The following is a 26,310-nucleotide window of genomic DNA, read 5'->3' as shown; positions in this document are numbered from 1 at the left end:
GTCCGGGTGGGGTCCACGTCCTGTTACTGGGTGCATTCTGTACACACAAGCCCCTTCCTTGCCTGCAGTCAGTTCATGAAGACTTGACTTCATTAAGGAGGGGTTGGGGAAAGGTGGGGTCTGGCTCCATGCGCCTCCAGCTGGCGTCCCCCACCCCAGGGCAACCCCGCCCAGATTTGACAGAGCTAGCCCAAGCGGAGAGAGAGGTGGGGAGAAGCTGCCGGGTGGAAGGCGGGGCCGGCCGCTTCAAGCCGGCCAATAGGCGGCTCTCCAGGGCTGAGCCAGGAAAGGGCAGGGACGCAGCACCACCGCCTCCAGAGTTTCCCTTGTGGATGCACGGCCCTGGTGACTCCGCTCCTCCCGGCGCAGAGGGGTCTCAAGAGGCCGGAGGAGCGGACTCAGGGCGGGATTTCCGAGAAAGGAGAGAGGAAGGGTGCTCCACCCGCTCTGGAGTGGTTAGGTAAAAGATGAAGGGCCGGCGGCGGCGGCGCCGGGAGTACTGCAAGTTCGCGCTGCTGTTGGTGCTATACACGCTGGTGCTTCTGCTCATCCCCTCGGTCCTGGACGGCGGCCGCGACGGGGACAAGGGCGCCCGACACTGCCCGGGCCTGCAGCGCAGCCTGGGAGTGTGGAGCCTGGAGGCGGCGGCGGCGGGCGAGCGCGAGCAGGGCGCGGAGGCGCGGCCAGCCGCAGAGGGGGGCGCTGGCGGGTCCCCCAGGTCTCCGGGCAACCTCAACAGCGCCATCGGGGAGGCTGCGTCTCGCGAAAAGCAGCACATCTACGTGCACGCTACCTGGCGCACCGGCTCATCGTTCCTGGGAGAGCTCTTTAACCAGCACCCGGACGTTTTCTACTTGTATGAACCCATGTGGCATCTGTGGCAGGCGCTGTATCCGGGCGACGCCGAGAGCCTGCAGGGCGCACTCCGAGACATGCTGCGCTCGCTCTTCCGCTGCGACTTCTCAGTCCTGCAACTGTACGCGCCGCCCGGTGACCCTGCCGCGCGGCCCCCGGACGCGGCCAATCTCACCACGGCCTCCCTCTTTCGCTGGCGGACCAACAAGGTCATCTGCTCGCCGCCGCTGTGCCCTGGCGGACCCCGGGCCCGCGCCGAGGTCGGACTCGTCGAGGACGCTGCCTGCGAGCGCAGCTGCCCACCCGTGGCACTCCGAGCCCTGGAGGCCGAGTGCCACAAGTATCCGGTTGTGGTCATCAAGGACGTGCGCCTCCTCGACCTGGGCGTGCTGGTGCCCCTTCTGCGCGACCCAGGCCTCAACCTGAAGGTGGTGCAGCTTTTCCGCGACCCGCGGGCTGTCCACAATTCGCGTCTCAAGTCCCGGCAGGGGCTGCTGCGCGAGAGCATCCAGGTGCTGCGCACCCGCCAGAGGGGCGACCGCTTCCACCGCGTGCTGCTGTCGCACGGTGTGGGCGCTCGCCCCGGGGGAGCATCCCGCGCGCTGCCCGCCGCGCCGCGTGCCGACTTTTTCCTGACCGGCGCACTCGAGGTGATCTGCGAAGCCTGGATGCGCGATTTGCTGTTCGCGCGCGGCGCTCCCACCTGGCTGCGGCGCCGCTACCTAAGGCTGCGCTACGAGGACCTGGTGCAGCAGCCGCGCGCCCAGCTGCGACGCCTGCAACGCTTCGCCGGGCTCCGCGCGCTCGCAGCCCTCGACGCCTTCGCGCTCAACATGACGCGCGGCGCGGCCTATGGCGCCGACCGGCCCTTCCACCTGTCAGCGCGCGATGCCCGCGAGGCCGTGCACGCCTGGCGCGAGCGCCTGAGCCGAGAGCAGGTGCGCCAGGTGGAGGCCGCCTGCGCCCCAGCCATGCGCCTGCTGGCTTACCCTCGTAGTGGGGAAGACGGCGATGTCGAACCGCCTGAGGACGAGGAGACACAGCCGGAGACCGAGGCGGACAGCGCCACGTAGCCCTCCACCCGCGCCCCCGGGACGGATCCGGGTAAGGTGGCCCCGGGTCAGGGAAGGGACAGGAAAGGGTCTTCTGGGAGCTTGGATCAGCCTGCAGGGGAAGGGGAGGGATGCCGTCTCAGATGGATCTCAGCGGGTGAAAATAGGTCCGAGCAGTGGGGTAAGCCCAGCTGGGAGCATTTGGGAGAGTCATCTGGATCTCTAGAATAGCCACCTGCCTTCTCAGAGGAAGACCCTGAGAAGGTAGAGGTTAATAGCTGAGGCGGGACCCAAGCCTCCGCACTCTGTTTCCTCTCTGAAGTAAGAGGTAGTATGGTCTGTTGAGAATGAGGGAGTGGGGAAAGGAGAGGGAGGAGGGGTCTGAGCGGAGTAGCGAAGGTTTGAAAGTTACAATGAAGCTCGAGATTGGGAATTGACATGAAAAGTATAGTATTTCGTGGACCATTTGAGGTCCATCATTATCATTTAATCTTGAGGCCACTCTGTCCTATGGGGAAACCTTTTGAAGCAGTGTTTGCAGGCACAGAGAAAACCAAAAAGCAGGATTTGAGGGAAAGTTAGTCACTGTTATCCTACCTGCCCCTAATCCGTTTCATATTTCTTCTCTGCCTCTGCCTCTCTGACTAGCAGACTCGGAGGCTTTCCTTTGGATTTACCAAGCAAACAGGCGTAGTCAGGCCTCTCTTGGGACAGTTTTTGTACGTGTATGTGTGTGTGTCTCAGGATCTGGTGTATTGGCCGGGAATGGATTTTGATTTCCCCTGGTGACTCCCCCCACCCCCGCCCCCAATTGCTGGCGCCCGCAGGATATTTGACCATATCCCGTTCACATTAGCTCACAAAAGCTGCCTGATCTGCTTCCTCTAATGCAGACAGAACCTCTGGGCTGGGCTTCCCCAACTCTGCCCCGTCCCCTGGAGAAATGGAACCTTGGATGGGCATTAACATCTTTGGCTGTGACTGCAGAAGGATCTTTGTGAAAAGATATCCACCCCCCATTTTTTTTTTTTTGGTTCTTTCTGTGTAAAGCATATATCCAAAGCTATCCTAAGATGCCAAAATGGGGCTTAAATGATCTCAAAATGTGTTCAGTATCTGGGTCAGCCTATGGCCTGTTCGTTGGGCTGAGGGAAGTTTGTTCTGCATGATGCTGACCTCAGGAGTCTAGTGAGTGGAATAGGAATGTGATTCCCCAAACTTTGTATGAGTTGAAAGGGTGCAGTCCAGAGGAGGAAAAGCATCGTGGGCTGGGCGGAAGTGACTTAAGTTTCCATTCATTAGTTTACAGTGTAATTCAGTATTCCTCTGGGATGAAGCTCTGAGGACAAAGTTGAAGATGTTAATGAAGATGGATTTTGTTGCTGTTAATAGAGCCAGGGTTGCAGAGTGATTATGGAAGCTGATTTTTCTCCCAGTGATCAAGTGGTTTTCTTAGTTTCTGTAATTGCTTAGAAAGTCTGTGTTCTTTCCTAAGCAGAGTGAAGGTAAAAGGCACCGGGTGACTTGGAACTTGTCGCTTTTTAACAAAATCATCCTTTCATCTGCTAATCCTGTGTTTACAGATGTAAGTAACATAATGGTTCCCAACCCTCCTTCATGGGTCTGAGGGGCCATCTCTTGAGGACAAATTGCTGCAGTGTTTTATGGCTTTAAGAGCTGACAGTCTCCCAGAAATTTTTAGTGTTATTTTTTTCCATTTTTACTAACATTTGGCACTGACTGGGGTGAGGTAAGAAAGTGAACTGAGAGTAGGATTCGAGGCCACAAGTCTTCATCCTCTAGGAGGTTAGAGTCTGTGTGGATCGCAGTGACTATGGGGCCAGACACTGGTGCTGGAGTTTGGAACAGCCAATTGGGGCTTCCTTTGCAAGCTTGCAGGGACATTTGGGAACAAGCTTTAAGCTCTTTCATTCTCTGGTGATTGAACCCTTCCTCCGGCCTTTCTGCTGGAATTATCAGGCAAGCACCATGTCACCACCAATCAATAGATTTATTAAAATGCTTGTATTCCTGGTTCCTAGAAGGATAATGTTATTGGCCAACTGATGAGTTTCCAAAAGTCTGTCACATTTCACTCTAGGGATGGGAAGGGGATGGATCCTTAGGTACCAATGCACTGAGTTAGGCATAGTGGTTATATCATTGTTATGACTGCCAATAAAAATAATAAATAATCTATAATAGGAATAGAAAAAGTTTTATTTGAGCCAAACTGAGGACTATAGCCCAGAAGACAGGAAGACGGATGACTCTGAAGAACTTCTCCAGAGAAACGTGGTTTTCAGCCCAGTTTTATATTTTTTCAGAACAGAGAACACTAAGCAAGTCAAGAATCCATTCTGTCCAGGTTTTAAAAAAAAAAAAAATCAGCACCTACACAGCCTCAGCCCCTGGGAAGTGAGTCATCATGGAAGGAGCACCAGCATTGGTATCCCAGGAAGGGAGACATTTAATTTTTATTTTTAACATGGACAATACTTTACTTCTGTGCCCTTTTCATTAATAAAGTAGATGAACAGTGTATGTTTGATAGGCCACAAACAGGCTGTTTTAGTTAGCGTCACATTTGAGTTAAATCATGTATAAACCAGAAGGACTTCCCCATACTGCCATATGTGAGCATTTCTTTCATCACGGCATATTATCGGTTTTATAGATGAGAAATCAAAGACTCAGAGAAATCAAATAACTTGCCCAAAGTCACACCTGGGCTGCTGAAGGTCAGGCAACAGTGGTGTTAGACCCCAGAGCTCAGAATCTCTCCGTTATAACACACCCTCATCTGCCCCCACTTACTATCTCCTGGCACACCTTTGGCACTACTACAGCCAGGTTTAGTGGCTAGTCTAGGGTGAGAACCACATTTAGCTTTATTACTAATATTGAAAAAACCAATAAAATATCCCTGAGCACTGCCAACAACAGCTACACAGGAGAGCCTGTGACTCTAGCTAGGGCCGTCTTCCCCATGGCTGTCCTTCACCTGGGACCCTGCAGCATGCCCCTGGCTCAGAAGTGAATTAACCTGAGTGGCTTCTGGATGCTCCAGACCTGACAGCCAGGATTTGGCAGGGTGGGGGGTCAGTGCACTTTTTTTCAGGTCTGGGTGGGAATTGTAGCAACAAACCAAGTCACCAAGGAGCCAGGCCTATTCCATCTTTTCCATCTTCTTGGCTTTCCTTCATCAAATTATCTTCCCACTGTCACAAGATGGTAGCCTCAGCAAGAAGCATCACTTCCTCACCCAACTATGCAGGGTTGTGAAAATGCAGAAAAGAAGGAAGCTGGTTAGTAAGGGGTGCAGTTTTCCCTCATATGTCTCTCTCGCCTTCAATCTGGTTATAAAACCTTCCCCAGAAGCCCCTACCCCAGCTGACTTCCTTCTATGTCTCACTGACTAGAACTGGGTCACATGGTCTGACCTAACCCAGTAATTGGTGAAAGGGAAAGGCATCCTCTTGACTGGCTTAGACCAGTGGGTTCTCAGCCCTGGCTGAGCTTTACCTTCACCTGAGGAGTTTTTGGGGTTTGTTTGTTTTTTTAATGTTGCTATTAAAAGAGCTCAGTCCACAGAGATTCTGATATAATTGGTTTGGGGTGGGATCCAGTTATTGGGATGTTTTAAAAGCTCCCCAGGGGATTGTACAGTGCAGCCAAAGTTGAGAGTCACCAACTTGGACCAGTCTTGCTTCATGCCCTGGGCTGAGCTGTTGCCACTGGATCAAGATCAGGATGGGGACTAAAAGGGTGACGAGCAGTGAACTGTCTGCCACAGTCATTCATGTGGAAGAACTTGGAGCTGTGAAATACCACACAGCTGTACAGAGTTAATATGGCAATAGGGAAAACAGCTTAAATTAATCATGGCTCTATATATCACCCTCTCACGTTCCTTCAGTGCTTCCCCAGTGGTGCTAGTAGAAAAGAACTTGCCTGCCAATAAAAGAGATGAAAGAGACATGGGTTCACTCCCTGGGTTGGGAAGATCCCCTGGAGAAGGCCATGGAAACCCACTCCAGTATTCTTGCCTGGAGAATCCCATGGACAGAGGAGCCTGGTGGGCTAGTCCATGGGGTTGCAAAGAGTTGGACACGACTGAGTGACTTAGCACACACACAGGCTCACTTCATAGAAGTAATCACTATGTTTCTTGTGATGTATGTCTAGGAATGTTTTATGCAAATTCAAACAGAAATATAAAGCCCTTTTGTACTTAAATCTTTTTAACTCCTTAAAATTTTAAAATTGAGATATGACATAACTTTATATTATTTTCAGGTGTTACAACATAATGGTTCAGTATTTATATGTATTGCAAAAGATCTCCACAGTTAGTCTAGTTAATGTCCATCACCACACATAGTTACATAGTTTTTTTCTTATGATGAGAACTTTTAAAATCCACTTTCTTAATAACTTTAAAGTATATGGGAATTCCTTGATGGTCCAGTGGCTAGGACTCAGCATTTTCACTGCTGAGGTCCCAGGTTCAATGCCTGGGTAGGTAACTAATATCCCACAAGCCGTGTGACATGGTCATTGTGTGTGTGTATGTGTGTGTATACACACACAATATAGTATTATTAACTTTAGTCACCATGCTGTACATTACATCTCCATGACTTATTTATTTTATAACTGGAAGTTTATACCTTTTGACCCCCTTCACCCGTTTCAACCTCTGCCCCCTGTACCCTCTGCTTCTGGCAACCACTAGTCTGTTCTTTGCATCTGTGAGTTCATGGGTTTTAGGAAGGGAGTAGAGGGCTTGATTTCACATATAACTGAGATTATACAGTGTTTGTCTTTCTCTTTCTGACTTACTTCACTTAACATAATGCCTTCAAGTTCCATCCAGGTTGTCACAAATGGCAGTCTCATTCTTTTTTTATGATTGAATAGTAATTCCTTGGATACTATATTTGCTTTATCTGTTTATCCATGGATGAACACATAGTTATTTCCATATCTTGGATATTGTAAATAACGCTGCAGTGAACATGGGAGTACAGATATCTTTTTGAGTTACTGTTTTCATTTCCTTTGGGTAAATACCCAAGATTGGAATTGCTAGATCGTATGGTAGTTCTATGTTTAACTTTTTAAGGAGCCCCCATCCCATTTTCCATAGTGGCTTCACCAATTTACATTCCCACCATTCTTGGGTGACAAGGAGAGGCATTTTGCCATACTGGATTTCTGCTGTCATCTGTCTAAAGTCCACAAACATGACGGCAAAGATGAAGTTATCAAAAACATGCCTTTGAAGAAGATGGTGGAGAGAATTCGAATTCACAAGTTCCAGATTCTAAATAACAAGGTAATCACTACCTTGGACAAGTACTTGAAACTGAGCAATGGGGAGAATGTGGCCTTTGAGTATGTTCACCTCTCTCAGTCACCCACCAAACAGTCCCTGGTCATCAGTTAAAAGCATGTATATCACCTGTTTTGAAGAATCCATTACCAACTACATTTATTAAATATAAGGGAATGTTTTTCTTTCTATAAATTGTTTAGTGATATTTTTAGGGACTATTTTCAGTATTCTTGTGCCAGTTAAAGTGGGGTGCTTTTGAATCTAAAAACTTAATTTTATAAAGTTGACTTTCCTAGATTAAAATTGTATATGCTTTTGATAATTGGAAATTCTGAGAATATTCAGAAGACTAAGATCATGGCATCTGGTCCCATCACTTCATGGCAAATAGATGAGGAAACAATGGAAACAGTGATAGACTATTTTGGAGGTCTCCAAAATCACTGCAGATGGTGACTGCGGCCATGAAATTAAAAGAGTTGCTCCTTGGAAGAAAAGTTATGACCAACCTAGACACCATATTAAAAAGCAGAGACATTACTTTGCCAACAAAAGTCCATCTAGTCAAAGCTATGGTTTTCCCAGTAGTCATGTATGGATGTGAGAGTTGGACTATAAAGAAAGCTGAGCACCGAATAATTGATGCTTTTGAAGTGTGGTGTTGGAGAAGACTCTTGAGAGTCCCTTGGACTGCAAGGAGATCCAACCAGTCAATCGTAAAGGAAATCAATCCTGAATATTCATTAGAAGGACTGATGCTGAAGCTGAAGCTCCAATACTTCGGCCACCTGCTGCGAAGAGCTGACTCATTTGAAAAGACCCTGATGCTTCCAAAGATTAAAGGCAGGAGGAGAAAGGGATGACAGAGGATGAGATGGTTGGATAGCATCACCGACTCAATGGACATGAGTTTGAGTAAACTCTGGGAGTTGGTGATGGACAAGGAGGCCTGGTGTGCTGCAGTCCATGGGGTCTCAAAGAGTCGGACATGACTGAGCAGCTGAACTGAACTGAGAATATTGGCTGCTAATTGTTGCCTTCACATTCTTACAGAATTATTTTCCATTTTCCTCTGGAATATTCCAGCAGCTAGCTGTGTCATAAGATACTGCTGAAATCATCCAGTTATCCTTTAGCAAAGGATCAGTAATGTTTAGAGAAAGATTCGTGGACTTAAACAAGAAACTTTATGCCAGTGAATTGATTTAGAATCCTTTACCGATTAGCATTAATCATAATGATTAAGTATTTAGCTTTTGTTTATGGATTTTTCTGATGGTGTTTTGTGAATAACCTTAGCTAAGTAATTCTTCCCTCCCCTTTTGTGTGTCAGTGTTTCAGAAAATAGTGAACTTGATTCCTCTGCCATCCCTAAATCCAGTTGTGACAAAATCTAATTTGTGGGCTGTGATTTAAAGGTTACAGAAATAAAACTGCTGCTGCTGCTGCTAAGTCACTTCAGTCGTGCCCAACTCTGTGCGACCCCATAGACGGCAGCCCACCAGGCTCGTCCATCCCTGGGATTCTCCAGGCAAGAGTACTGGAGTAGGGTGCTATTGCCTTCTCCCGAAATAAAACTAATAAAACCTAAAAAGTAAAAAAAACTTCCCCTATCTTCTTTTTAATGACTATCTAGTATTTCATTGTAAGAATGTATTGTAACATATTTAACTAGTTCCTAGTCCCAACATTTCATTGCTACATTTTTAATTGCATTTCTAATTTTAATTACATTTTAATGTACATGTAAGTACATCCCTAAGAAAACTTTCTGCAGTATAGAAGAATGAGTATATAGGATATGTATATATATATATATATATATATATATATATATATATATATGTACACACACACATATATGTATATATGGATTTCCCTGGCGGCTCAGATGGTAAAGTGTCTACCTACAATGTGGGAGACTGGGGTTTGACCCCTGGATCAGGAAGATCCCCTGGAGAAGGAAATGGCAACCCACTCCAGTATCTTGCCTGGAAAATCCCATGGACAGAGAAGCATGGTAGGCTACTGTACATGTGGTCGCAAAGAGTCAGACACAACTGAGCGACTTCACTTCACTTATATACCTATAAGGTATATAGGCTTCTTTACATTTTGTGCTCTGCAACAAGAGAAGCTACTGCAGTGAAAGTTGCACCAACTTCCACCCCCACCAGGTGTTTCTTGGAGTGTCTGTTTCTTAGACTTTCAGCAACAATTTTCAGCAATTTTTCTATTTTTTTTCAATGTGGCTAGTATGATGGATGGAAAATCCTTTTCCCAACACCATTGCCCTCTCTGACCCTACAGTTCATCTCAGACAGTGAATAATTTCTGCAAACCTCAGGTTGTGGTAACCAGATGCCAAGATGAAATTCACTTCTTAGTCCTTCTTCAATGCACCTGTATTTGCAAAGTGTCATTTCTGTGATTCTTTTGAAAGACTAGACATGTTTTGAAATCTAAATGATCATCCTGGTCTACCCTGATGGTCCAGTGGTTAAGAATTCACCTTGCAATGCAGGGGATACAGGTTCAATCCCTGGTCCGGGAAGATCCCGCATGCCATGGAGCAGCTAAGCCCATGCACCACAACTACAGAGCCTACATTCTGGAACCCACAGGCCACAACTACTGGGCCCATGTGCTACAAGTACGAAGCCCATACGCCCTAAACCCTGTTCTCTGCAACAAGAGAAGCCATTGCAATGAGAGGCCCATGCACCGCAACTAGAGAGTAGCTCCTGCTTGCCTCAACTAGAGAAAGCCTGTGTTCACTCACAAAGACCCAGCACAGCCAAAGATAAATAAATAAATAAATATTTTTAAATGTCATCCCTTTATAAAACCACACTTACACAGGCTGTCAGGTTGTAGCAAGCTTCTTATTAAGCTGACCTTCCACTACTGCTACAGGGGATTGTACTCAGTGACTTGAACTTCAGCTATTTCGGGACACTATCACTGGGGAACTGAGGCTGCTTTTAAATAAGATTGAACTCTATACACTTTCACTGTATTCCTGAGAGCCTTCTTTATTGTGTGGGGCAGGAGTGGCAGGCAGAAGTGCCTATTACATTGTTGACGCAGGATTCAGAGGGGTTTTTCAAAGAGGCTTTTTTTAGTCTGGGCAGGGATTTGTTTCCCATGAATACAAATGGAATATAAATAGTTGGGGGTTATGCTTTTAAAAAACATTTATAAGCAGCTGGCTTAAAATTCCTCAGTACTTCTTTTCTCAGCTCTCAGCATAAGCAGCACAGGAAAGACTGAAACTAAAAAAAGCCAAATGGGCCTTCCTTTTATGTGTCCAGTCAAAAAAGGTGGTTAATAAATGAACTTCTGTCTCCATGGGTCTTCTGGCCCCTCATCCTCTCGCTTCATAGTGGAATCCAAGGAAATTGCTCTACTGAAAGAACTAAGGACTTCCCTGGGGTCCAGTGGTTAAGACTGCATGCTACCAATGCTAGGGGCATGAGTTTGATTCCTGATTGGGAAATTAAGAGCCCACACACCACCATGGTATGCCCCCCTCCCCCCAAAAGTTTCTGCTCAGGTGCAATATTAAAAAAAAAAAAAAACAAAAAACAGTAGGAACTAAGAAAAAGTGCTGGCCCAAGTTCAAAAGCACAGAGAAGTGGAGAACTATTGGAGAACTGAACAGGAAGCAGTTTCAGTTGGAGAAAAGTTACCAAGCTCAGTGATGTCTTCATGGGAACAGGAAGCCTTCAGCTCTCCTCCAGCCCACAGGTGCCAAGCCAGCGGCATCTGGCCTTCTGCACATGAGAGGCCGTCATGCTGGGTGCTGAAAAGATGTCAGAGAAGCAGCTGATAGTGAATGTTTTGAAATTTTGGGGTTAAGAGGCTGTGGACGACAACCACCCTGTTTGACTTCAGTGATCACCAGAGCGAGCAGATTCCCCTCCCCTGGAATGCATGCAGCAGGGGGCTGGGCTGTAGAGTCACATTCCAAAGATAACCACTGAGGTAGACCTTTTTTGCCACGTGCCATGGGGGAATCTTAGTTCCCTGACCAGGGATCAAACCTGTGCCCCCCTCAGTGGAAGTGCAGAGTCCTAACCACTGGACTACCTGGGAAGTCCATGTGCTAAGTTGCTTCAGTCGTGCCTGACTCTTTGGGACTACATGGACTGTATCCTGCCAGGCTTCTCTGTCCATGGGATTCTCTAGGCAAGAATACTGAAGTGGGTCACAGTACCTTCCTCCAGGGATCTTCCTGACCCAGGGATCAAATCCACGTCTCTTATGTCTCCTGCTTTGGCAAGCGGGTTCTTTACCACTAGTGCCACCTGGGAAATCCTGGGAAGTCTGTAGACTTATTTTTTACTCGTGGAATGGAAGCCCTTTCTGTTAAAATGTTAACCTTCAGGTAGCAGCATTAGAAAGAGACCCGGAAGGCACAGGAGTGTTGTGAGGACACAGAGAGATCTCTGGGCCCTGATAGCAAGAAGCCCCAAATCTGGCCTGAAATCCAAATGCATAGAGGGCTGGCGTGGACAGATTAATATTGCGTGATTAAGATGGTTTGGTCTTGGTAACCAGCAGGCTGGAAACAAAGAAACCAGCTTAACTGAAAGGCTGAAATAGAGCATTACAAAAGCATTTGTAAAATATGGGGAGCAGGTTGGGGCTGGAGACTGAGTTCTTCTGTAAAGATTATGGATTGGGAAAAGTTATGAGCAGCCTCCTGCAAACTAGGTTGAAGCAGTCCTGACATACGTACAGCTCAGGTGAACATCAAGGAAAAATGTCTCAGGGATTTGAGGGTCACTTTGCCCATGACTGAGACCAGACATTACCAAAAAGGACTCATTACTGCCTTAGAGAGTTTATGAGAACAGCAAGCCAAAAACACTAACATCAAGATAATGTTTTAAAAATAGGACTTCCTTTCAAACAGCCTAGAACTGGCATATGTTAAATATACAGATTTTAGAAGCAATAAAATAGATGCTCTCCCTTCCTCTAATAAAGGATTATCAATAACAAGGATGCAAGAAAGGAAAACAATATATATTTCAGGTTCTGCAAACAATAAAAAAGTTAAACTTTGTTGCCTTTTTGTCCATTCCACTCCCCACCCCATCCCCCAAGCTGGGGATTGCCAAGGGGACCATTTTGCAAAAAAGGAGATGGTTGGCTAAAAATAAACACACATGGCCCTCCCAAAGAACAACAAAACTCCCAGCATTATTAAATGCCTTTTAGATTTGTTTTTATTTCTCCACAGTCAAAGGGGAAGATAAATTATTTTGAGCTCAGGAAAAATCCATCTCCTGCTCCTAAGTATGGCAATCTCTGGCAAGCCTGTGGGCCCAGGAGAGGAGAATGTCCTTTGGGAGTGAACCTACACTTGGTCATGGCACCATTTTATCCCCACTAGACTGTAGATAGTTCTAGGAAAGGGTGGTGCCTTGATGTCTCAGAAGGGAGATAGAACCAGAAGTGATGGGCTAGACTTGGGCTGACCCAAAGACTCTGTACTCTGACTAGCTATTCTAACATGTGAATCCTGAAGCTGATGTTGGGGGCAGCCCTAGCGCCCCCCACTCCATTGACTTATAGCCTTGTAGGGGCTAAAGGGCTGCCTAAATGACAGGTCCAAGCTCTGGGTACTTCCTAGCCCCTGCCACCCCTACTTGGTAGATGGCAAATATCTGCAACTGGGCAGTCAAATAGATAGTATAAAATACTGACTCCTGTTCCTTTATTTAAGTTGGGGATGACTTGACTCACAAAAGCAATTATGTATGCTAATTAAAATTGTGCCTCAGAGCAGCTCAAAGGAAAGGAAAATCCCAAGTCAACGAGGCAAACTCACCTCTTCCCAAGTTTTATTAATGCTGGTTTGGAGTACATTCCTTTTGTTCTGAAGTGAGCTAAAAAAATTTGGGTAATTTTTAGCCGGTAGTGGGTATGATAAAAGTGGAAATAAAATATAAAATTAAAATAAATAAAAGAAAATAAAAGAAATAAAAGACAAAATTATTTTATTCTCATAATGACCATTTCATTTCTGCACTGGCTGACTCTGGGGTTTTGCTAATGAATCACATGGAATGAGGTTTTACTCTGAATTCTGGAGTAGAGAAGTGAGTCCTCTTCTCCCACTGGGAGTAGTGAGGGGTAGGGGTGTGGCTCAGCTTTGGACATGGGCTGGTGGCTTCTCCCCTAGTTTCTCCCTTTACTTCCCAGGCAAGAGTTTTGTTTGTTCATGGCTTTTTGTTTGTTTGTTTAAAAAAAAAAAAGTCTCTGTTTTCACCTGAAGGGAGAGTTGTATTAAGTAGGACTGAATTATTGACTAATGCAGATAGACTGGTGCCCCCTGCCACTGCCACTTAATTTTTCAGATTAAAAGTTTGGAAACGATTTATAGCATGTATACTGCTTAAAGTACTTTTCTAGGCTGTTTAAGGGGGGCTTGCTTTATATTAGCAAACTCAATGTTTCCTATTCCATTTTGCTTCACAATCACAGAGAGAGAATGCTTGCACTTTGACATAGCTGGTATTTCAAGTATTATTTTAACATTATCCCTAGGCAGCTCCCTTAAAAAAAAAAAAAAAAAAAGACAACTTAATGGCTGTATTGTCACAAACATTGTCAGTCATTTCCCTTTTCCTTGGCACTGCATCTCACCGATTTGAGGTGAAAACAGGAAGGTGAAGAAAGCTTAACCCAGGTTAACAGATAAGCTTAGATGGTAACATCACCCACAGGCTACGGTTCCAGAATAGGATATCGGAAGATGACCCTCCCCCCCACCCCGCTCAAGAACCTTTTGCCCTTGAAAAGGAGGCTGAAGGCCTATCCTCGGCCCATTTGTTCTGCAGGTCTGGAAGGAAGGCTATTACAATAGGCTGGAAAATAATTCCCCTGTGATAACAGGATGGGTTGAATACCCGGAAACCTCAGCTCCCTCAGCCCAAGTGCCAAGTCCCGGCACTGACGTCTTTAGCATCTGTGAAGTGGCTTCTGGTGGGGAACATGGGGCAACTAACTGGCACAAGTGTGTAGGCAGGGACAGGCAAAACCAAGAAAAACTGGAAGGAAAGAAGGGCGAAGAGAACTAGTGCAATTCAAGGAAGGGAGGGAGGTGCCCGTGCAGGTTGGCAGAGCCACTGGGGACACCCAGGCCTACCTAACGTGAAATGGGCCAAGAAGGCCAGAGAGAGGCAAATTCATTTGGCCGAATCTTCTGTTGTCAACCTTGAAAGCCAGCAGGAAATTATTTCTTCCTCCTCCCCATCCCAGCTTCGAAGGTTGAAAAAAGTATGATTAAAATGCTAGGAGTGTTTTCCTGAGTTGTTCCACCGAGGGAGCCTCAGCCAAGCCAACTGCAAGCAATTGCAGCCTGGAATGAAAACTTCCCTTTAATGGCAGTGAGGCTGTTAGTAGGTCAACCAGCTGTATTTAGGGCCTGGCTGGTCACTTAAATACTCAAGGGAACTATAGCAAAGGAGATAAAATACACCCAATTCATGGGAGTATGACTTTCTATCTTTAAGTGAACAGTCTGTTTTTTAACAGTGCAAGTGAATTTGTGAATTAATTTGAGTATTAGGGAATGACAACACTTCAGTGCCACATATTAAAAGAACCATTTGTAGATGCATCACAAAACAATATATAGAAGTCTCTGTGATTCTGGAAATTAATTTCACTAAGATAGTTTTTTAAATTATCTATTCTTTCTTATCATAGGTCTTTAAATAGTTTTGACTTAGGAGTGACCAGAAGGGTCTACAGCATTTCAGGTGGTTCAGGCAGTAGCAAACATTCTCCCCAGATGCTGAGCAAGAAGAAATCATTTTGATCAAGAAATATAGTACCTTAAAATTTAACTCTACATGATTAAACATCTAGCAGTTGGGAAAAAGGGCAAAGCTATATTCTTGGCAACTGTAACTGGCTGATAACCTGAGAGTTCAGTTTTAAACTGTGCACAAAAACTTGAATACTTCATCGCTCTAAATAAATCAGTCCCTATAGTATTAAGAAGAGTGGGGTCTGGAGTTAAATTCTTAATCCTATATCTAAAGGATTTAAGAATTTGGGGGAACATCACACTAAGAATTCATGGAAATGTTTGTTTTAAACACATCCAAAAAGTAATGAAAAATGGTAGGAAATTAACTGAGAGTTTTTATAGGATCTACTTGGAGGTGAAGTCAGAACTGTAAGGTATTTGAGCCACCCTGTTCTGGTGCAGTAACATTTAGAAATTGAGACCAAACCCAGAATATGGGAATCCATTTCCAGTGTAAAGAAAGGGCCTGGTGGGGTTGCTGCCTGTGCCCTGTCTGGCTCAGCAGGACTTCAGAACTGTTCTTCAAAGACCCCAGAAGCAGTAATATATCTTTGAGGGCACCTATCTCTTCTCTATGGGTTTCCTAGGTAGCGCAGTAGTAAAGAATCCGCCTGCCAATGCAGGAGATGCAGGAAATGTGGGTTTGATCCCTGAGTCAGGAAGATCCCCTGGAGTAGGAAATGGCAACCCACTCTAGTATTCTTTCCTGGAGAATCCCATGGGCAGAGGAGCCTGGTGGGCTACGGAGTTGCAGAGTCAGACACAACTGAGCACACACACACACGTCTCTCTCTCCTCCCACCTTGTAATGCTGGGCGATGTTATAAAAAATCTGAACTTATGAAAAGCAGCTTTTCAGGCAGATTTTTAAAAAAAAATCTTTAAATAAGGTTTTTAATAAAAGGATTTAAAGAGTACTTATGGGTCTGGAGGTTGGACTGATAGCATCTCTATAAATGTCTGTCGAGACATGGGCTCTGATCAGGCAACATTTAGCACTTGGTTGGTTATAGACAGACAGCCACCCTGAGTTACTGCCAGGTTGTTCTCAGATCTTTAAAATGACCCCAATGGAGAGCTAAACTCATTGCATAAAGAGTGATTGCGGAAAGCTTTTTATTTTGAAATAAGTATAGATTCATGGAAAGTTGCAAAAATAGTACAGAGAGATAGAGTGTACCCTTCACCCAGCTTTTCCCAAAGGTAATGTCTTACACATCTTAGATGTAGATCAGTATCAACACTAGGAGATTGACATTGGTACAATCTACAGGCCTTAGTCAGTTTTCAACAGTTTTTACATTCACTCATTTTGTGTGTATTTATGTGTATAGATTTGTCCAATTATACCACATATGTGTAAATACTATCACAATCAAGATACAGAATGGTTCCATCAGCAAAAAGAAACTCTCTTATGCTACCCATTTATAGTCACATACCTCACCTTACTTTCCCTGGCAAACACTAATCTGTTCCCCATCTCTGCAAATGTATTATTTCAAGAATGTTATAATATATAATATTATATGATTATAATATATATAATCACATATATTCATGATATATAATACTCATATAAATATATATAATCATTATATAAACATATAATATTAAATGATTATAATTATATATATAATATATAAATATAGTAACATATAATATTATATATTAATATATAATTACTGTATAATAATATATAAATATATTATACAATTATAATTATATATTATATAATTATATAATATATAATATACATTGTATAAATATACATAATTATGTAATGTGTAATATAATATACCTTATATTATAATCACATAATATATAACCTTTTGAGATTGTCTGTTTTCATTGAGCATAATTCTCTAGAGATCTATCCAGGTTTTTGCATGTCATCAATGTGCTAAGTCACTTCAGTCATGTCTGATTCTTGTGACCCTATGGACTGTAGCCTGCCAGGCTCCTCTGTCCATGGGATTCTCCAGGCAAGAATGCTGGAGTGGGCTGCCATGCCCTCCTCCAGGGGAATCTTCCCCACCCAGGGATTGAACCTGTGTCTCCTGTTGCTCCTACACTGCAGCCAATTTTTTTTTTTTTTAGGAAACTATTTGATTTAAAAAAAATTAATTTATCTATTTTAATTTGAGGCTAATTACAATATTGTGGTGGGTTTCGCCATACATCAACATGAATCAGCCATGGGTGTACATGTGTGTCACACCATCCTGAACCCCCTTCCACTTCCCTCCACACCCCATCCCTCTGGGTTGTCCTAGAACACTGGCTTTGAGTGCCCTGCTTCATGCATCAAACTTGCACTGGTCATTTGTTTCACAGATGGTAGTATACATGTTTCAATGCTATTCTCTCAAATCATCCCACCCTCACCTTCTCCCACAGAGTCCAAAAGTCTATTCTTTACATGTGTGTCTCTCTTGCTGTCTTGCATATAGGTTCATCATTATCATCTTTCTAAATTCCATATATATGCATTAGTATACTGTATTGGTGTTTTTCCTTCTGACTTACTTTACTCTGTGTAATAGGCTCCAGTTTCATCCACCTCATTAGAACTCACTCAAATGTGTTCTTTTTTATAGCTGAGTGATATTCCATTGTGTATATGTACCACAGCTTTCTTATCCATTCGTCTGCCAATGGACATCTAGGTTACTTCCATGTCCTAGCTATTGTAAACAGTGTTGGGATGAACACTGGGGTACACGTGTCTCTTTCAAGTCTAGTTTCCTCAGTGTGTATGCCAAGCAGTGGGATTGCTGTGTCATATGGCAGTTCTATTTCCAGTTTTTAAAGGAATCTCCACACTGTTCTCCATAGTAGCTGTACCAGTTTGCATTCCCACCAACAGTGTAAGAGGGTTCCCTTTCCTCCACACCCTCTCCAGAATTTATTGTCTGTAGGCTTTTTGATGGCAGCCATTCTGACCGGAATGAGATGGTACTTCATTGTGGTTTTGATTTCCATCTCTGATAATAAATGATGTTGAGCATCTTTTAATGTGTTTGTTAGCTATCTGTATGACTTCTTTGGAGAAATGTCTGTTTAGTTCTTTGAGCCATTTTTTTGATTGGGTCATTTATTTTTCTAGTATTGAGTGCAGCTGAATTTTTTACTGCTGAACCATTGATTCATTCCTTTTCATTGGTGAGTAGTGTTCCATAATATGAATGTACCACAATTTGTTTAACCATTAACCCATTTGAAGGACATTTGGATTGTTTCCAGTTTGGGACTATTACAGATAAAGCTGCTATGAATATTTGTGTATAGGTTTTTATGTGGATGTAAAATTTCATTTCTCTGTGATGAATGCCCAGAAGTGCAATTGCTGGATTGTGTGGTATATGTATGTTTAGTTTTATAAGACACTACCAAAAAGAATATGAAACTACCAAACTGTTTTTCAGGGTGGTTGTACCATTTTACATTCTCATCAGCAATCTTTGAGAGGGAAATTTGTTGCAGCCTCATCAGCATTTGGTATTTGTCTTGTCACTATGTTGCATTTTAGCTGTTCTAATAAGTATGAAGTGGTATGTCAGGGTGGTTTTAATTTCTGTTTTCCTAGTGGCTAGCGATGCTGAACATCTTTTCATGTGCTTATTTGCCATCCATGTATTCTCTTTGGAAAAATGTTGATTCAGATGTTTTGCCCATTTACTAACTGGATTGTTTTTTACTCTTGAATTTTGAGAGTCATTTGTATATTCTAGATAAAAGGCCTTTGTCAGATATGTGGTTGCAAATATTTTCTCTCAGACTGTATCTTTTTTTTTTAATCTTCTTAACCAGATCTTTTGCAAGAGCAGAAGTTAAAAAATTTTGATGAGATCCAATTTATCATTTTTTCTTTTGTGTATTGTACATTTGACGTAATGTCTAAGAACTCTGCCTAGCCCTGGGGCCCTGAGGATTTCCTCCTGTTTTCTTGTGTGAGTTTTATATATTTTTTATTTAGCCATTCCTCATAAATTTTAGGATAAGCTTATCTATATCAACATTTAATTCTGATTTATTTTGAGTTAATTTTTGTATAAAGTATGATGTTCAAGTCAAGGTTTTTTTGTTATTTTGTCTACGGATGTCTAAGTGCTTTTGCACCATTTGTTGAAAAGACTGTCTGTCCTTCAATGAATTGCTTTTGCACTTTTGTCAAAATTTAGTTGGCCATACACATATATATGTCTGTGTATGGGCTTTTTTTCCCTCACTGAACTATCTGGCCCTCACCAGCATTACATGTGATTAATATAGTTAAATATAGCTTAGTATTGAATAGAGTGATTATTCCTACTTTGCTAGCTTGCTAAGTCACTTCAGTTGTGTCTGACTCTGCAACCCTATGGACTGGAGCCTGCCAGGCTCCTCTGTCCATGGGACTCTCCAGACAAGGATGCTGGAGTGGGTTGCTGTGACCTCCTCCAGGGGATCTTCCCGACACAGGGATTGAACCCATGTCTCTTGCATCTACCTGCATTGACAGGTGGGTTCTTTATTGTTAGCACCACCTGGGAAGCCCTATTCCTACTTTATTCTTTTCCAAAAAGGTTTTAGCTATTCTGATTTCTTTGCCTTTCCATGTGAATTTTAGAATAAGCTTCTCTATATGTGTAAAAGTCATTGATAGAATTTGATAGGAATATTATTAAACCTATAAATCAATTTCAGGAAAAACGACATCTTTACTTGAATCTTCCAATCCACAAACATAGTTATATATCTCTATTGATTTAGATCTTGTTTGATTTCTTTTCTTGGTGTTTTGTAGTTTTTAGCATACAAGTCCTTTAGTTCTTTGGTTAGATTTATACCTAAGTATTTAATTTGAATGATTATAAATGAGTATTAAAATTTGCTCTAAAAATGTTCATTTCTAGTATATATAAATACAATTGATTTTTAATATTGAGTTTGTAACCTGCAAATTTGCTGAATTCATTAGTTCCAGGAGTTTGTTTTGTTCATTCCTAGGAATTTTCTATGTACATAATCATATAATCACAAATAGGGGCAGTTTTATTCCTTTCCAAAAATATGGTTTTTCTTTTTCTTGCCTTATTTAATTGGCTAGAACGTCTAGCATTATGTTGAATATGCATGTTAAGTGCAGATCCCTTTGTGTTCTTCCCAATCTTAAGGGGAAAATATTCAATTTTTGCCTATAAGTAATGAGGTTAGATGTAGGTTTATGTAGATTTAAAAAAAATTAAGTTGAGGAAGTTCTCTATCTGTAGTTTACTGAGAATTTTTATCATGAAAGGGTGTTAAATTTAGTCAATGTGTTAAATTTGTAAGTTTCTTGAGGTGGGTGCTCTGATGATTGGTTTGAGACCTTTCCTTTTATCTAATATAAGCATCTAATACTGTAAATTTCCCTATCAGTACTGCTTTGGCATGTGTCACAAATTTTGGTGTGTTGCATTTTCATTTAATATATTTTTGTTAACTTCCCACGGACTATTTAGAAATATATTCCTTAATTTCCAACGTCTGGAGAATTTCCCCCTATATTTCTGCTATAGATTTCTAGTTTGATTGCATCAGGATTAGAGAACACACTCTGTATTGTTATTTCAGTTCCTTTCAATTTGTTCAGGTTTGTTTTATGAACCAGGATATGGTTTGTGTACAGAATGTTTCATATATGTTTAAAAAGAATTTCATATATAATTTGATATATGTTTAAGAAGAACAATGTTTCTACTTTTATTAGGTGGAATGGTGTATAAATGTCAATTCAAACATTTGATTGATAGTATTGCTTTGTCCTTTTCTATCATTTTTGATTTTCTGTGCAGTAATTCTATCAATTGCTCAGAAAGAGGTATTGAAGTTTCTAACTATAAATTTGGATATGTCTATTTCTCCTTTCTATTTCAGTTTTTGCTTCAAGGAATTTTAAGTTCTGTTGTTTGCTATACACATACACATTTGGGGTTGCTATCATCTTCTTGGTGGGTTGAACATTTTACTAAAGTCTATTTTATCTAATATTAATAAAGCTACTCATTTCTTTTAATTAATATTTGTATGGTTATATTTTTCATCCTTTTACTTTCAATCTACTATATCATATTTGAAATGAATTATATATATATATATATATTTTATATGAGCATATAGATGGATCATGTTTTTAAAATCATTCTGTTGGTCTTTTTGTATACCATATTTGTGGGGTTTGACCATTTATATTTAATGTAATTATTGATAGTATAGGGCTTATATTTTCCAGATTCTTTTTCTTTATCAGATCAGATCAGTCACTCAGTTGTGTCTGACTCTTTGCGACCCCATGAATTGCAGCACGCCAGGCCTCCCTGTCCATCATCAACTCCCAGAGTTCACTCAGACTCATGTCCATCGAGTCGATGATGCCATCCAGCCATCTCATCCTCTGTCGTCCCCTTCTCCTCCTGCCCCCAATCCCTCCCAGAATCAGAGTCTTTTCCAATGAGTCAACTCTTCGCATGAGGTGGCCAAAGTACTGGAGTTTCAGCTTTAGCATCATTCCTTCCAAAGAAATCCCAGGGCTGATCTCCTTTAGAATGGTTATTATAAAATATTTAATTCCCTGTGCTATATAGTAGGTCCTTGTTGATTATTTTATATATAGTACTGTGTATAAATCAACTTCCTGATTTATCCCTCCCCTACCCCTTCTCTTTCCCCTTTGGTAACCATAAGTTTGTTTTCTATGTCTGTGGGTCTATTTGTATGTTATTTTTTTTTTTAGATTCCATATATAAGGGATATCACTTGATATTTGTCTTTCTTAGGCTTATTTCACTTAGTATGAAAATCTCTAGGTTCATCCATGTTATTGCAAATGGTATTATTTCATCCTTTTTTATGGCTGAGTAATATTCCAGTGTGTGTGTGTGTGTGTGTGTGTGTGTGTGTGTGTGTGTGTGTATACACCACATCTTCTTTAGCCATTCATCTGTCAATGGACTTTTAGGTTGCTTCCATGTCTTGGCTATTGTAAATAATGCTGTATTGAACACTGGATCTTTTTAAATTATAGTTTTCTCTGGATATATTATATGCCCAGGAGTGGGATTACAGGATTATATGATAACTCTATTTTTAGTTTTTTTAAGGAACCTCCATACTATTATTCATAGTGGCTGTACCAATTACATTCCCACCAAGATAAGAGAGTTCCCTTTTTTCCATATCCTCTTCAGATTTTATTATTTGTACTTTTTGATGATGGCCATTTTGACCATAGTGAGATGATACCTCATTGTAGTTTTGATTTGCATTTTGCTAATAGTGATGTTGAGCATTTTTTCATGTGCCTGTTGGCCATTATATATCTTCTTTGGAGAAATGTCTATTTAGATCTGCTAATTTTTTTGATTGGGTTGTTTGATTTTTTGATATTGAGCTATATGGGCTGTCTGTATATTTTGGAAATTAATCCCTTGTCAGTCACATCATTTACAAATATTTTCTCCAATTCTGTTGGATGTGTTTTTGTTTTGTTTATGGTTTGCTTTGCTGTGCAAAAGTGGCTTATTTAGATTACACCTATGTAACTAATCATAACCTGCTGTTCTCAACATTTTACTACAAGTGAAGTGTAGAAATTTTATGTCCATTTATGTTCCATTATCCTGTGCCCTTTATAATTCTCTTGTAATATTTTCTCTGTATATTGAGAACCATGTTATACAGTGTTATAATTTTTGCCTCAACTATCAAACATAATTTTTTAAACTCAAAAGAATAGTCTATTAAATTTACTTGTATTTTATCCTCTTCTTTCTTCATTCTGATGTTTCAAGTTCCTTCTTTTATCATTTCCTTTCTGCTGGAAGAACTTCCTTTCACAGTTCTGTTGGCAACAAAATCTAGTTTCCTTCATCTGAGAGTGTCTTTATTTCACCTTATTTCTGAAGGATATCATTAAATATAGAAGTCTGAGTTGACAATTATGTTCTTTCAGCTCTTTAACAATGTGCCACTTCCTTCTGGCTGCCATGGTTTCAGATATGAAATCCACTGACATTCATATCATTGTTTCCATAAATTATGCATCATTTCTCTCTAGTTGTTTTCAAGATGTTTTTGTCTTTACTTTCCTGAAATTTGATTATGTGTATTTTGGTGTAGATTTCTTTGGGGGTTTGTTGGGGGTTCACCCAGTCTCTTGAATCTGTACTTTAATGTCTTTTGCCAAATACGGGAAATTTTTAGCCATATTTATCAAATGCTTTTTCAGCCTCAATCTCTTTTTCCCTCTCTTTTTAGAAACTTTAAAAAATGAACAGTAGATAACTTATTGTAATACCACAGGTTTCTGATGCTCTGTTCACCTCTTCTCACTCTATTGACTCTCTTTTGTTCAGATTGGATAGTTTCTATAGTTATGTTTTCAGATTCTCTAATTCTTTATCTGTCATCTCTATTCTACAACTGGGACCATCCAGTGAGCTTTTAAATTTTTTTTTAATTTTTATGTATTTATCTTTGGGTCTGTTGGGTCTTTGTTGCTGTTTGAGGGCTTTCTCTAGTTATGGTGAGTGGGAGCTCCTCTAGTTTCAGTGTGCAGACTTCTGATTGCAGTGGCTTCTCCTGGTGCAGAACATAGGCTATAGCGTGCACTGGCTTCAGTAGTTGCAGCATGCAGGCTCAGTAGTTGCATGTCCTGGGCTCCAGAGCATAGGCTCAGTAGTTGTGACTCCTGGACTGTTGTCTCATGGCATGTGGGAACTTCCTAGACCATGGATTGAACCTGTGTCCCTTACATTATCAGGCAGGTTCTTAACCATGGGGCCACCAGAGAAACCCTAAAATTTCGGTTATTGTATTTTACAGTTCTAAATTTTCCATTTTGTCCTTTTTTCATTTTTGTTTTATATTTCTTTACCAGGAATTTTTTTTCAAGTTGTGCTTATTTGGAAGTACTTTTATGATGGTGGCTTAAATCCTTCTTGGAAAATTTCAGTATCCATGTCATTTCAGTGTTGGCATCTGTCAGGTGTCTTTTCTCACAAGTCAAAATCTCCCTGGCTCTTGGTTTGACAGGTGGTTTTTATTGTATCCTGAACATTATCTGTATATTTGAATATGTTATGAATCTCTGAATTTTATTTAAGTCTTCTATTTTAGCAGGCCTCCACTGACAGTGCACTGGTAGAAGGGGTGCATCACCTGGTTATTGCCAGGTGGGTGGGGTAGTCCAGAAGCCCTGGCTTCCCACCAGGCCTCTGCTGACAGGAATGTGTGCATGCACACTAAGTCACTTGTCATGTCCAACTCTCTGCAACTCCATGACTGTAGCCTGCTAGGCTCCTTTGTCCATGGAATTCTCCAAGCAAGAATATTTTCCATGCCCTCTTCTAGATCTCCCCAACCTGGGGACTGAACCTGGGTCTCCCACATTGCAAGCAGATTCTTTACCATCTGAACCACTAGGGAAGCCCTCTACTGACAGGAGGGTTTGTTGTTTTTTTGTTTTTTTTTTTCCTGAGGTGGTTGGGTTTTGTCTTTCTAGACTGACCCTCTCCCTCTCCTTTGGCTAGAGAAAACAGGCTTTTCATGGGGCCTTTATGGTCTATGGCCATTGACATTTCTGGTCTGCTGGATTCTTCGGCACCCATTTTAGGATATAGAGGAGGCAAAAAGAAAACCCAGGCAACTCATGGCTGTGTTGTTCCACAATTCCCAACATCCCTAATCAGTCTACCTTCTTTTCCCTTTCTTTCAGAGTCTTTTCTTTATTTTATAAATCATGTTTGGGAAGAATTTTAGTTATACTTGGTGGGAGGAATAAGGAGAAATGCATCTATTCTATCTCACCTAGAACCATAGTCAGCCCATCTGGAAACTGGTTTTTATTAAACTTAATTATACTGAAATTTGACATGCTGGGGCTTTCTTTATGTAAATAACCTGTACTAACAGAATGCTAAGGGTCATTAGGCCTCAAGGCATTTATGAAATCAGCTCTTTCCTAATGCTTAGTATGATTTTTTATTGTACATTTTTAATCATCCTGAAAGTGCTTCTTACCCAAACACTGCATCAGTAGTTTTATTAAGTTTCATCACATTAGAAAATAACATCAATGGCATTACTTCATTTTTTTTAATGGTTGAGTGATATTGCATTTTATATATGTACCATATCTTCTTAATACCATTTGCAACAACATGGATGGACCTAAGGATTATCATACTGATCAAAATAAGACCAAGAAGGAGAAATATCATATGACACCCCTTGTATGTGGAGTCTAAAAAGAAATGATACAAGTGAACTTATAAAACAGAAAGAGACTCACAGACTTAGAGAATGAACTTATGGTTGCCAGGAGGAAGGATGGGGAGAAGGGATAGTTAGGGTTTTTGAGGTGGACATGTACACACTGCTATATTTAAATGGATAACCAACAAGGACCTACTATATAACACATGGAACTTTGCTGAATGTTATGTGGCAACCCAGATGCATGGGGAGTTTGGGCAAGAATGGATACATGTATATGTATAGCTGAGTCCCTCTGCTGTTCACCTGAAACTATCACAATGTTGTTAATAGGCTTTATCCCAAAACAATAAAAATTAAAAAGAATGTCAAATTTGGCACATATCCAGGATCAGAGGAAGAATCACAGGAAAGCCAGAAACTGGTGGCAGAACATGTTCATGCTGCTCCCATAAAGTGATACAGCACTGTGTTTTAGTGAAAGGAAAAAAGCCCAGATCCCACAAAGGTGGGAAGCTGGACACGTTGCTTACATACAGCCTCAGTTTTACAGAACAGCTGATAGTGGTTGGAATGATTGATTTCACACATGATCTGGTACACAAGTGAAAGATGGATGGTTACATAAAGAAAGTGAGGTCGCTCAGTCATGTCCAACTCTTTGTGACCCCATGGACTGTAGCCTACGAAGCTCCTCTGTCTGTGGAATTTTCCAGGCAAGAGTACTGGACTGGGTTACCATTTTCTTCTCCAGGGGACTTTCCTGACCCAGGGATTGAACCCGGGTCTCCCACATTGCAGTCAGACACTTTACCTTCTGAGCCACCAGGGAAGCCCTGGATGGTTACATGGTTGGTGCCTAAAGATACAGCTTCAGTCCCAGCCCTTACCCCACTCTACCCAGCAGGTCTCAGAAAGTTCTCCTCAACAAGCACTCCACAGCAGCAGCTGCAGAAAGCACAGTCACACTATAAGAGGAGCCCCCATCTTTT

The 26,310-nt window shown here is 42.0% G+C and overlaps 1 protein-coding gene and 1 non-coding gene across 5 annotated transcripts in view; both read left to right on the top strand.

Annotated features, from left to right (window-relative positions):
• Positions 1–271: 271 nt before the first annotated feature.
• The window catches only part of CHST7 (carbohydrate sulfotransferase 7), a 78,667-nt gene continuing 52,628 nt past the window's right edge, over positions 272–26,310 (top strand). For 2 of the 4 annotated variants that reach the window (XM_027535152.1, XM_027535151.1), the window contains exon 1: positions 272–1,959. In XM_027535152.1, coding sequence (XP_027390953.1) covers positions 468–1,928 — 1,461 coding nt within the window. In that variant the 5' untranslated portion in view covers positions 272–467 and the 3' untranslated portion in view covers positions 1,929–1,959. Of the gene's footprint in view, positions 1,960–3,402; positions 3,493–26,310 lie in introns of all 4 variants that reach the window. The other 2 variants (XR_003509850.1, XR_003509851.1) reach the window with 2 other exon arrangements.
• TRNAE-UUC lies at positions 6,364–6,436 on the top strand. The gene has a single exon. It is a non-coding gene; the product is annotated as a tRNA-Glu (tRNA).

The sequence above is a fragment of the Bos indicus x Bos taurus genome, chromosome X (genome assembly GCF_003369695.1).
Source record: "Bos indicus x Bos taurus breed Angus x Brahman F1 hybrid chromosome X, Bos_hybrid_MaternalHap_v2.0, whole genome shotgun sequence".
NCBI classification, from domain to species: Eukaryota; Metazoa; Chordata; class Mammalia; order Artiodactyla; family Bovidae; genus Bos; species Bos indicus x Bos taurus.
Note: the sequence above shows the minus strand (reverse complement) of the source record. Positions and strands in the feature narration are given on the sequence as shown.